The sequence below is a fragment of the Aquarana catesbeiana genome, linkage group LG12 (assembly GCF_042186555.1).
Source record: "Aquarana catesbeiana isolate 2022-GZ linkage group LG12, ASM4218655v1, whole genome shotgun sequence".
Taxonomy (NCBI): domain Eukaryota; kingdom Metazoa; phylum Chordata; class Amphibia; order Anura; family Ranidae; genus Aquarana; species Aquarana catesbeiana.
Genome location: NC_133335.1, coordinates 39,158,647 through 39,172,178, shown reverse-complemented (window position 1 = coordinate 39,172,178; position 13,532 = coordinate 39,158,647). Strand labels below are relative to the sequence as shown.

The window sequence follows — 13,532 nt, the reverse complement described above, 5'->3', positions numbered from 1 at the left end:
TTCATTCTACTCTGCCTGTCCCTTTGAGGCTACAGGACCCCTGACCCTCTGTCTGGACAGTGCTGATTGGCCCTGTGCAGATCACATGCACCCTCACATAAATAAAAAAAAAAAAAAACTCTAGCAATATACACCAAACTGAGCATGTTCAGCTTGTCCCCTAGCCTCTGCTCCATCAAGAGATGATTTGGGGACGGTGAAGGAAGAGAAGGATCAGAGAAGGCAGAATAAAAGTCTTCTTACACAGTGCAAAGGATTAACCCCTTAGGTTCCACAGTGCGTATAACAAGCATGCTTTACTGCATATACAGACTGATTTTACTGTTGTGGGTTTAGTAACACTTTAAAGAAGTGTGACCTGCACTGCAGCATTTAGAATCCACATTTATCTTGTCTAGATCACAAAATAAGGAGTTTTTTTTAAATCTATCACACATTTGCACCCAGTGTTCTAGGCCGGGGGTCTCCAAACTTTCTAAATAAAGGGCCAGTTTACTGTCCTTCAGGCATTAGTGGGGCTGAGCTGACTCAGGTGGTCAGTGGGAGTAAAAAAATTCCATAGCACCTGTGGCCAGTATGAGGAATGGTGTCCCATCATTGGTATTGGTAAAAGAAATGGTGCCGCATTGTTATCAGTGGGAGAAATGGCCCCCTATTGTTAGTGTCTGTGGAAGAAAGAGTGTCCCATTGTTGGTTTCATTGGGTGTAATAGTGCCCCCTCCTTGGTGTCAGCGGGAGGAATAGTGTCCCAAGGGCCATATCTGGCCCACGTGCTGCAGTTTGTAGACCACTGTTACTAAGTTACTAATTTCACAAATCAATATAATGTCTGTCTTTTTTTTTTTTTTTTCCCCCCTCTGTAGTATGTATTCGGCAAAGATGTTGTCCCGCCTATTGGCGGCTGTCGTCCTCCTGCTGCTGATGAATACCTCCAGTGCCAAGTTCCAAGAGTTTGACGATGGTGATGATGTGACAGAATATGATGACAACGACTTTGCAGAGTTTGAGGACACTCCAGAGGAGACGGCTACTGTCCACCCTCCCCAGCAGAGCCCGCCGGAGGAAGAGGAGGAGGAGGAAGAGGAGGATGATGAAGAGGCCACGGTGGAAGTGGAAGGGCAGGAAGAATTTGAACTGGATGCAGAGGGACAAGTAAGATGTTATATGGCTTCATCTCAACAATGTGACTGGATGTACTAACCTTATTGTGTTTTTTTTTTTTTTTTGTTTTTTACCTCTTAACACTGTCAGACAATCATTGTTTAAAAGTGCTCCTTTTAGAGTAGTCAATAAACATAAGTTGTAATTCTCAGACATTATTTGGGTACTAGAAGTCGCGTTTTTCATCGCCAATGTTGGCACAGAAATGCCTAATACTTTTAATGAGGAGAAGCTTAGTGTGGATTAGAAAGGGCTGGTTTAGTCAAACCTGTGCTTTATCCATGCAGGACCCCTTCCCCCAGAAGCACATACACTCTTCTGCTTTTCTGCCACATTGCTTTGCTTGGTCACCAGGAATATAGGCAATACCCTGTGACTTGCTCAGTGTGATGGCACTGGTGTTTGATGATTGGCTAAGTGCTCTCTCGTTGTGGGTGCGTCTCCAACCACCACAATGAGAACTGAAGATATGTATGAGCTCTGAGGGATGGGAATATTAAAGTGAATCTGATGCTTTTCCCTGTATGGGCAAAGCACAGTTCCCTTTAAAGCAGATAATCACCCACGCTCCAATGTTTTTTTTAATTTATTTTTTCCTGTTACCCCCGCTTACTGGGAGGGGGGTGCTGCACATTAGATACTCACCCATCCACTGGATCCAGCATTGTCTGCTGAGATCCTCTCATGCCCTGCCACCGCTCAGTCCTGCACTGCCATTTTATCCCTGACATCATCGATTGTCCCGCTGGCTCTTCTAGGTTTAGCAGGTGGGCCTCCTGATGACATGCTACTAGGCCTGCCTTCCTCCTCCTCCTTCTCTGTGAATTACACAGTAAGGCCTCCTGGGATATGTGATGTACATATCCCAGAAGGCACAGCGGGCACAGCACACATCATTTGCCTGTGATAAACATATCCCAGGAGGGAAAGTGGGCACAGTACACGTCATTCGCCTGTGATGTACAAATCCTAGGAGGCACAGCGGGCACAGTACACGTCATTGGCCTGTGATATACGCATACCAGGAGGCACAGTACACGTGTGATGTACATATCCCAGCAGGCACAGTACACGCCATTCACCTGTGATGACTCCATTGTCGCAATCTTGCCTGAGCCTGGACTGGCTCTGTGACGTCAGCTGACAATGGGCTTCAGCCCCCTGTCTGCTGAAAACGGCTCACAGGACTGCAGAACGGACTGCACTCCTGTTATCCATAGGAGAAGTACAGCCAAACTAGCTTTGGCTGTAGTTCTCTTTTATGGTTAGGTTAAGCCTCGCTCCTTTTAGGGTTAGGATTAGGGGTTAGTTGCTAGGTTGTGTGTTAGGGTAAAACCACATCATATTCTCACATTTCTGATTAGCACCCTAAGAGCTTATCATTTAAAGCATAGAATGTTAAGTTGATGTGTTTTGAGCTTCAAAGATGCATTTTCACTTTACTTATATTCTTTCTTTTTTGATGGCAACTTAACATGACGACCTCATTCCTTTTCTGTCTCAGGAGTCAGATACAGACACTGAACCATACGATGATGAAGAGTTTGAAGGTTATGAAGATAAGGTTGATTCAGGCAGCCCCAGCAAGAACAAGGATCCTATCACCATTGTGGATGTAAGGAAAACTATTCCTATTCTCTAAATATACTCTATAATATAGAGGAGAATTTACAGTCCAAGTCAAAAACACCAAAAAGGATACTGGACCTCTGAGGTCACCAAAATAAATGTATTGATTAAATTGGACTAAAAATTACAACATTACATTGCATGTCTCGTAGACCCCTCACTGGGCGGCCCTGATGTCAACCCCCCTTGCCCAGGCACTTCGCCACGTCCCCCGAGTGCCCCACTTTACAACCCCTAACTCCCCCTAGGATGTAATATAGGAGACCCGATCCCTCACTATGGTATGAGAAGTCCACTGGATATAAAAATAGGTAGCTAAAAGTCTGTGTCAAGCAGGTAGATAATTGTTGAAGACATGGGATGTGTATAATAGACAATTCCGCAAGGCAAGATGATGCAAAGAACACAGTCTCTCCTGACTACTGACTGTACGCCTCATTGGTAAGTGCTGGGCCCAGCCTGCTTTGAAAGCAATAATCTGCAGTGTAGGAGCTGATTGACTATCGGCTGTGGCGGCGGAGTGCTGGTCAGGGTTAACTGAATCCAATGAAAGTATTGCTAGCTTGTGTGTCTTTATCTCCTCTACGATCTGTACAGGAATGTGACTGTATCAGATACAAATGTGCTTGCAACAAAAGTATCTATGGCAGCATGGGAGGGTGATACACAAGACCGTCTCTCCTGGTTACAGACTCTATGCCTTGTAGGTGTGTGCCGGGTCAAGTCTGCTTGGGGAGAAATACTCTGCAGTGTTAGCAGCTGATTGACCATCGGCTCTAGAGCGGAATGCTAGTCAAGGTAAAACTGTATTTTTTTTTAAACTTTTTTTATTGAGTTCATTGATAGCTTAACAATTAGGTAAGACTTGTTCTTAACAGTGACAAGCATTTTATCTTTTACAACAAAAAGGTAACTTATGTTAGCCAAAACAAATATAGCATAAGAAGGTTATTCTTGAGAGTAGAGTGTGTGGCTAACATGCCTTTGCCAATTATCAATTCTCGGCACGGTCTAGGCTTAGTTATCTGCATGGGATGGAACCACCGTAGCCAGCTCCAGGGGCGGCCCCACCTAGGCTCCACGCCGAAGGAGGGGTGCCAATCAAGGCCTCCATCTGACCTCCTGCGTGTCGCCCAACCCCCTCGGCTCTCCTTATGAAACGTCACAACGCTAGTGCCGTCGTTCAGGGCACCTATGTGTGGGCAGTTGGCCTTGCCGTGTGTAGCCATCTTGACCTCGAACTGCTAACTACCATCAATCTTGTCAACAGTAAAAATTTTGCAGTGCTTAACCGTTGGTAAGAGGGGGGGTGGGGGATGCTGGATGTGGTTTTAGGGAAAAAGCATAGTGGGGGGGAAGAAGGTCAGAATCTCACCATAGGCGTATAAGGGACTCGCCTTGCCCGCATCGGACTGCCAGCCGCCCGGTTATTGTCCAAAAAAGAAAAGGGAAACGGTTATGCAATGTCTGCGGTCTATGCTCCATTCCCCAGGATGTTGGTATTAATTACTATCTAGTGCCCTATTGTGGCCCAGGGTTGGATCTGCTAACTTTAGTAGAGACTCGTCTAAACTAGAGGGGATATGGTTGTGGTCAGAGAAATGATCTGTCCAGAGAGTCCATCGGGCAGTGTGTTTTATCTCTAGTACCGTTACAGGTTGCAATTCATTCTTCTGCTTCCCTGATCTAATTTATCCTGCGTATCCATTCCTCATTGTTTTGGTATCTGCGTATTCTTCCAGTAAAAAGGAAGTAGTCGCCTAGCGGCATCAAGTAGGTGAGGTAGTGCGTTCTTCTTGTAACGACTTATAGGCATGGTAGGGATTGTGCAAAAGAAAGTGGACCGGAGAGAGGAGGATATCTATCCCCAAAACCTCCTTAATCTGGTCTTTAATATCTTCCCAGTAAGGTGCAATTATTGGGCATTCCCACCATAAATGTAGGAGGGTTCCTCGGCCTCCGCATCCCCGTTAACATAAATCGGAGCCGGTAGGGTACATCCGTGCCAAATCCACGGGGACCCTGTACCAGCGCGACATCAATTAGTAGTTTGGCTCTTGCATTTTGGAGTCGGCCATGCTTGAGTGGGTCATCTGATATAAGTGTGTCAGTTGAGGACCCGTGAGTTCCTGCCCCAGGTCTTTCTCCCATGCCCGTATACAGATGGGTTTTGATGCAGAGGATCCCAACAGTTGGTATAACTCTGATACAATTCGTGGGATTGGTTTGTCCGCTATGAACAGGCCTTCAAAAGGTGTAAGTGACATAATATTTCTTATTGAGCTACCATTTATCTCAAAAAAGTGGTGTAACTGTCTATACCTCCAAAAGTTAATTTGTGGTCTCCCGGATCTGTCAAAGAGTCATAGGGTATCAGTTTGCCGTTTCTTAACAATTTCCCACAGCTAGCATTCCTATCATCAACCCATGTGCCAAAGAAGTTTGCGCTTTCCCCAGGGGGAACCAAAGATAACCCTCCCATCGGTGACAGAGGGGATTTTACCGCACATCCTGAGCGGCAGGTGCGTCAGGGGGGACGTGTCCTCCGACAGCCCCTATGTTCCCTCGAGAGCCACAGGGCATATGCCAAGTTTCTCCCGGCCATGTATTTTTCCATTGTGACCCACAGTTTAGATTGGTCATGAAAGCGCCAGTTGAGGAGTCTCTGGAGGGCTATAGCCTGATAGTATCTCTGTAGGTCTGGAACACCCAAGCCTTCAGGGTGCTTCAGGACCCTCGGTGCTATGCGTGGTTTCTGGGAATTCCATATGAATTTAGTAAACATGTGGGATATGTGGGCAAAGATGGTTCTGGGTAGGGATATAGGGAGCATTTGCATATAGAACAAAATCCTAGGCAAGACATTCATTTTTAAAATATTCCCTCTCCCTAGCCATGTGAAGGCGGTTTTCGTCCAGTGTTACAAATCCTGTTTGACCGCAGATATCAACTTAGGGTAGTTCATCATGTATAGCATGTCAAAACTGTCTGTTAGTTGTTTGCCTAGATAACGGAGGGGGGTCGCAGCCCACGTAAAGGGGATTGCTGTTTTCAGTCTATCTGTCATGTTTGAGCATAATTGTATGGGCAGAATTTCGGACTTTGTGTAATTGATTTTAAAATTCAAAATTGCCCCAAAATGTTGGCGCTCCTTCAGCAGGACTGGCAGCGAGATCAGTGGGTTCGTCAGGTGGAATAATACATCATCTGCATATGCAGAAAGCTTATGCTCTATGGTACCTACTGTCAGGCCCGTTATGTCCGTGTTTGCTCTCACTCTACGTAACAGAGGCTCTAAGGCTAATGCGAAGAGGAGGGGTGAAAGCGGGCACCCCTGTATCGTGCCATTCCTGATCAGGAACTTGGATGAAAGAGTGCCATTTACTTTGACCTGTGCGCTAGGGTCTGTGTATAGGGCCTGTATCCAGGTTAGCATACTGGAGCCTAAACCCAATGTGACAAGTACTGAACACAGATAAGACCAGTTGATACGGTCAAATGCTTTCTCTGCATCAGTATTAAGTAAGGAAGGGGGTCTTCCTGTTTCTTGGCCCAGTGAATGAGTTGAATCGCTCGTATGGAGTCCCTCTGGCTTCCCTTCCTGTGATGAAACCTGTTTGGCCTAGGTGGACTACTTGGGGAATAAGATATTTTAGTCCGTTCGCCAGAATTTTCGCCAATATCTTCACGTCAGTGTTCAGTAGGGATATGGGGCGGTAGCTTTGTGGAGTGGTGGGGGTCTTTCCCTTCTTTCAGTATAACTGAAATGTGTGCTAATAGGGCCTCTGGTGGACCACAGGTACCTTTTGTCAGGGAGTTGAAGTATTTGCACATCTGGTTGGCTAGTATCTGGGAGAATTTCTTATAGTAAGCCTTAGTGTATCCGTCTGGGCCTGGGCTTTTCCCATTGGGCAGTTATTTAATGGTGGATTTGATCTTCAATTGTTATGGGGGAGTCTAAATCAGTTTGTTGGTCTTCAGTCAGGGGAGGTAATCCATTCGTGGTTAGATATTCGTGGATTCTACACATTTTCTCAGTCTTATCTTCTGGGGTTATATCAGCGCCAAGGTTATATAGGGTAACATAGTAGTCACGAAATCCCACAGCTATTTGGGAGGATTTATATATAAAGTCTCCCGAGGGGGAGCAAAGTTTGTGTATTTGTGTCTGGGCCCTGTTTTTCTGTAGTGCTTTCGCCAGCATACGGCCACATTTATTACCGTGTTTGTAATACCTTTGTGACAGGTACCTCAACTGCTTCCGTGCTTGTCTTTCCAGCAAGCGTGAGCACAATTCTCTAAGTTCCGTTAACTTCCTTAATGCCTCGGGATCACTTTCATTTTTGTGTTTAAGTTCTGCCTGCTGGAGTACGTTGAGCACTCTATTGAAGTCTGCCTGTCGTTCCCTTTTAATTTTTGTGCTCAGGACGATAAGCTCACCTCGTACTACTGCCTTGTGGCATTCCCAGATTGTTCCCTCTTTCAGGTCTGCAGCAGTATTTTCTGGAAAGTAGTGCTGCAAGGTTTCTGAGATCTTTGACTCTACTACCGGATCGTCCAACAAATTTTCATTGAAGTCCAGGCCCTATGGGTGCCTGAGGGTAACAGTGATCGGAGCATGGTCTAATATCGCTATGTTCGCGATGGACGAGCACTGCAGCAGTTCCAAAGTGGGCTGGTCAGCATATAGCAGATCTATTCTGGTATATACATTGTGAACCTTTGAAAAGTAGCTGTAATCCCTGTCTGTGGGGTGGAGGATCCTCCAGCTGTCTACCAAACCTGTGGCCTGAAGGGATTTACGGAAGCGTTTTAGGAAGACATGTGAGTGTGTTGGTCAGGTAAAACTGTATTTATTTACAAGTACTTGTAGCAATGTGTTAGCCTTACCATTCCTTCCAGCTTGTGTATCCTTTTCCCTCTGCAATGTATACAGGAGTAAGCCCTGGTTAACGCTGAATGGGGCTTTGAAAACGTGTGACTTCACTTGAAATCGCACAATTTCAAAGCCGCATGTCGGTATGACTTCAGGTGCGATTTGGCTGACATCTGTATGACTTCATGCATAGAGGTCTATGCAAGTCGCACCTGAAATCTCCAAAAGTAGTGCAGGAACTACTTTTTCAAATCGGTGCGGCGCCCCAAAGTCAGCAAATTCTGAACGGACCCTCTGCACACTGCTATACACCCTTTCCAGCAAACTATGCAATGAAAAATGGGGATTTTTAGTTCACACATATTGCAATACATGCTTAAACCGCAAAGTCGACATCGCCTTGATATGGTAAGTTCCCTAGCCATCAATAGGGTGTGATATAACCTGTCAAATCTCATGACAAGTCGCACCAGTGTGAACGTAGGCTAAGGCTGCTTCAGATACAAGTGTGTTCGTTACAAGTTGATAATCTCACCACTCCTGCCGACTGTGTTCTTGTCTTCCATGTGGTTGGATCATGGTATATATGACTCCAATGGAAAGTTGTTATTCACCAATATGTCCAGCTGCTGTGATGGTATATTGTCTCATGCATGGAGGTTCTGTTGGTGTGCACTCCAGCCAGGTATCAGGACACCAGGGGGGGGATAAACTCCCCCCACCTGGAGTCCTGGTACCTGTTTGAGGTGCAGTATCTTTTTTTTTTTTTTTTGTCTTGCATATGAAATTTGGATGCGCCTCCCCGATACAGGGTATTGGCACCAATAGAGATACCACTCCCAGAACGTAGAATTTACCATCTAATTCTGGTTTCTATTTGTTGTGTACCTTTCCACTAGGTCCCTGCTCACCTTCAGAACAGCTGGGAGAGCTATTATATGGAAATCCTTATGGTCACTGGCCTCTTAGCCTATATCATGAACTACATCATCGGCAAAAACAAGAACAGCCGCCTTGCACATGCTTGGTTCAACTCCCACAGAGAGCTCCTGGAGAGCAACTTCTCTCTTGTAGGTGAGTGTATCAGTGGGGGGGGCATCTAGTGCACCTGTTGATAGGAATGAGTGTATTTTCTTGCAAAAAATATGCAGGCAGCAGTGTGTGCTGTGTTGTGAATAAAGCATTTCAAGGTAAAAAAAAAAAGTTGGGTGTGTTTTGATACACAGACAATATTGTCTGATTTACAGAACCAGCATTATCAACTAAACCATTCATATTCTTTTTGCAGGAGATGATGGGACAAGCAAAGAAGCAGTGAGCACAGGGAAGCTGAATCAAGAGAACGAGCACATTTACAACCTGTGGTGTTCGGGACGCCTGTGCTGTGAGGGCATGCTCATTCAGCTTAAGGTGCTGTCATTGTCTGCCTGTTTTGTCTTCATGCCAAAGTAATGGGCTCAGCCTGTATTGTTCACAGCTAGAAGATTGGGTCTATCCTGATTGGATACAAATTGATTGTATAGATTAGGTACCTCTTCATACTACATATTTAAAGTGGAGGTCCACCCTAGAAAAAAAAAAATTGCATAAGAAATTCCTAAAAAAATGGAGGAAAAAAAAAAATTTTTTTGACTCACCTGAAATGGCTGTTGCTAGGCAGTCTTCCTAATCTGCCTCTTCCTACGCCGCGGTGATATTCAGTCTTCTCCTCCCCGCGTTGTCTTCTGGGGAATGGGGCGCGGTGTGTTATGGGAACTGTGTGTGTCCCACAACACATCGCGTCCCATTCACAAAGCGCTGCGCGACTTGCGCAGTAGGAAACGGGCAGTGAAGCCGTTTCCCTTAGTTAGGATGGCGGTGCCGGGACCCGAGGGACGGGTCGGCCTCGGCCGGCCGACATCGCGGGCACCCAGGACAGGTAAGTGTGCTTATTTGAAGTCAGCAGCTACAGTGTTTGTAGCTGCTGACTTTTACATTTTTTTTTTTCCCGGCCGGCACCCCGCTTTAATTTTTTTGTGAATTCTTAACTGGATTGTACAGACTGTAACATGTATGGTGACCTTTTAGGCTAGCCATACACGATACGATCTGACTGTACAATATGTAATGTACAGTTTCCTTTCGATTTACCAAAACTATGTAATTAGGAGGACACACCTGAACCATTTATTCAAATAGCATCAAATCATCAACTACATGGTTGATGCTAGAACTATAAAAGATTGTACTATCAGATGGTATGGTCATGGCTGCTGTTAATAATAATACATTTTATTTATAATGCCCTTTTCATCAAAAGATCTCAAAGTGCTACAGGTTAGAAACAAAAAAGAAAAAAAAATGAGCAGTTTATACAATGAAACAAACATCTAAAAAGGACAAAAAGCTTTGCTAAAAAGAAATGTTTTAAGACCTTTTTTAAAACAGTCAGTGGATTGAGGAGCCCCATACAGCCAACTTGACAGCCCCTCCTCAAATAAACACAGTTTACTATGCTTTAGTTATGAATGAACACAGTGCGTGATCCGTACAGATTGCTCATTGTGTTCATTCAGGAGTATGACACACTCCATCCTGAAGGACCCTAATATGTGCTTGTAGCTGCCAGTGGGAAAGAGAGGAGGGAAGCCGACAGCACTGCGCGGGTGCCAGGGGGAAATGTGTGGCACACAGGGAGGGTGATCAGTGGGACGGGGGGATACTGCAAACGATCACTTGTATGGCCATCTCTGCATCAGCTGAAAGCTAGTGGGAGGCAATGGAGGAAGATACCAGTTTTCAGCTGCTGCAAAGAGCCATACAGGGGATTGGTACCATCAATTCGCCCCCCCCCCAACACGACGATCACCCTCCCTGCCTACATCCAAGTCACCCTCCTGCCTGGGCCCTGTACAAGAGGACTGGTGTTACCCCATTATCCAGGGCCTTGAATATGGTCATGCCTATGGCATTAATCTGTTTTATCTGATTCTGTGAAAAAACAATCTAGTCTATGAATTATCAAGAAGACACAGTCATTGATTTCAAGCAAAACCCATGCATTTAATTGAAATTATTCTGATCGGTCTGGACAGAAAATTTGATCGTAGGACAATAGATAATTCGTTTTGATTGTTTAAAGTGTAACAAAAGGGCAGGTCTCCCAGGTATTCTCATTGAACAAGCATGGACATGTCAATATTTGGTCAATAACCTTATTCAAATTTAGGTGGGGTCAGTATCTGGGTGGCCCTTATTGTTAAAAGGCAGTCTTTCAGATAAAAGGGGTTGCTGCAGCAGATTTACCGCGGGATCACTTTTAAAAGCGGTGGGAGATGTGCCCCCCCTCCCGTCGCTACCCGGGCTTACGTTACCGATCACTGAGCCCGGGAACCATCCGGCGCCGGCGGTGTCTTGCCATATAGAGATAAGCGATGGTAAGATGGCCACCAATCATCTCTGTGCCCTTGGAGGACCGGAGCGACGTCATGACGTCACTTCCAGTTCTCGGGCCATGCAAACATGTTATTGAACAATGTGGCTGGTGTTGGCATGTGAATTGTGATGATAAATCGTGTAGCCGCTGCTTTAAAAGAGTGTGGACTCGAATGAAATGGTGAACAAAGGTAAAGGTGTTGGCGCTACAAAATATCATATAGATAGTGATTCAACATAGTAAATGGTGCATAGTAAACCATGTGCAAATAGCAAGCTATTGCAGAAGAGCTTTATGGTGTAGTATGTTTTTATTTAAAAGGGTTTGAAATTAAAACATAAGTTGCACTCGCATGTGACTGTGCCAATCCCAGCACTAAGGTGTCTACAGCATGTGCGGATGGGTATACCAGGCTCGTAGTGGCGTGCGATCAACGCCTTGTTCTGGATATACTAGTTGGTTAGATGTCACATATAGTACCCGGAAATGATGAATCCCCGCTCCGGCATACTTTTTACCGTATCCATCAAACAAGGACTTATGTTTTTTTGGTGCTTGGATTGTCACATTGGACTGCAATAGTTTGCTATCTTTTGCAGATGGTTTACTATGCACTTTTTACTATGCTGAATCTCTATAGAATATTTTGTAGCGCCAACACCTTTACCTTTGTCCCCATGTTAACAGTAGTGAACACATATGTAGGTCACGCCCACATATGTAAACGGAGCTTGCACTACACATGTGGGGTATCGCCCTGAACCTCTGAGCGAGAGCAATAATTATAGCACTAGATCTCTGTTACTCTAAACTGGTTAGCTGTTGAAGTTTTTAAAGCGTCGCCTATGGAGATTTTTAAGTACTGTAGTTTGACGCCATTCCATGAGCATGCGCAATTTTAAAGCATCACATGTTCGGTATCTATTTACTCGGTGTAACATCATCTTTCATAGTATTCAAAATATATATGGTTTTATATTTATTTTTATTTACTCATTCAAATGTATTTTTTCCACACAAAAACTGATGCGCAAAGACCGTGTGACATAAATTGCAACGACTCCATTTTTTTCTCTAGGTCTCTGCTAATAAATGTTTGTGGGTTCTAAGTAATTTTATAGCAAAAAAATACAGATTTTTACTTGTTAAGAAATGTCAGAAAAAGGCTGGGTCTTTAAGTAGTTGAGCTCCTCCAACAGCTCCTCCTGATCCTTGTTTATAGATTCTAATAGAAACAGGTGTCAGCAGCCAAACAAATCAAATTGAAATGCTGATTTATTGCAAAAATCGAAATACTTGAGCCTTAAGGCTCGGTTCACACAGGTACGACTTGTCAGGCGACCTAGTCGCCTGACAAGTCGCCTCCCGTTCTGTGCTATGGAACCGTTCTAAGGGGAGCGACGCAAGTCGCTCCGACTTAGAAAAAGGTTCCTGTACGACTTCGGGGGCGACTTAGGGCGACTTGCATAGACTTCTATACAGAAGTCGTTTTGCAAGTCGCCCGGGCAGTCGTGTGCAGGTCGCCTCGGTGAGGCGACCTGCAAGTCGTGCCGCCTCTTGTGTGAACCGACCTGCAAGTCGTGCTGCCTCTTGTGTGAACCGAGGCTTACAGAGACCCTCCAGCTGCAGATCGGGCAGACGTCATATGTTTGACAGCAATATTCTTTAAGCAAAAGCATTAGAACACAAAAAAATTGGCTGTAGAAAAGGTTTCACAGCATTATGTTTTTATGTTTGCAGTATTGTAGAGATCCTTTATTTCTAATGGATGTAATGTTTCTAAAAGATCACATAGCCCTGAAAAGGAAGTTTGGTGGGTTTTTTTTTAAGTTTCAGTTGAAGGATATGTTCCAGTTGTTTGCTTCTCTGCAGGAATGGTATTCAAAGTTTCTTCCTGTTTTCCAGTTTTTGAAACGCCAGGACCTGTTGAATGTTTTGGCTCGTATGATGCGTCCAACTTGTGATCAAGTGGTATGTATTTTTTTTTTTTTTTTCTTCCCCGTACTGCCTCTCATTAAGGCTACGTTCACACATATGCAAATTGGATGCGTTTTGAACCACATCCAGTTTGCTTGACATGTGAAAGAATATTGCTTTCTATTGTGCCTGTTCACATACTGCATGTCCGGTGCAGCCGGAGTGCGATTTCAGTGCAAATTGAAAGAGTCCTGTCAATTTCCTGAGCAGTGCGGTCCGGCTCAGGTGCAAATTCAGGCCCATCAACTTCTATGGGAATGCTTCTGAATTGCACACATGTCATTCAGTTGTTAACAGGATAAAATCCTGACCTGATCCTTATGCAGACCTGATCCTGTTTTAAACCTGACCTGAAATGCTGAACAACTACGTCATTGTCACTTAACTGTGAAAACAGAGCTTCAGGCTGGGTTCACACATATGCAGAGACCAGCGCGATTCCAGTGTGGGTTCCCGCATCGCATGTCACTCGCA

The 13,532-nt window shown here is 44.8% G+C and overlaps 1 protein-coding gene across 2 annotated transcripts in view; it reads left to right on the top strand.

The window, feature by feature from the left end:
- The window catches only part of CCDC47 (coiled-coil domain containing 47), a 44,649-nt gene that overhangs the window by 13,375 nt on the left and 17,742 nt on the right, over positions 1–13,532 (top strand). For both annotated transcript variants that reach the window (XM_073607604.1, XM_073607605.1), the window contains exons 2-6: positions 864–1,152; positions 2,666–2,776; positions 8,566–8,740; positions 8,955–9,076; positions 12,987–13,052. In XM_073607604.1, coding sequence (XP_073463705.1) covers positions 864–1,152; positions 2,666–2,776; positions 8,566–8,740; positions 8,955–9,076; positions 12,987–13,052 — 763 coding nt within the window. The remainder of the gene's footprint in view (positions 1–863; positions 1,153–2,665; positions 2,777–8,565; positions 8,741–8,954; positions 9,077–12,986; positions 13,053–13,532) is intronic.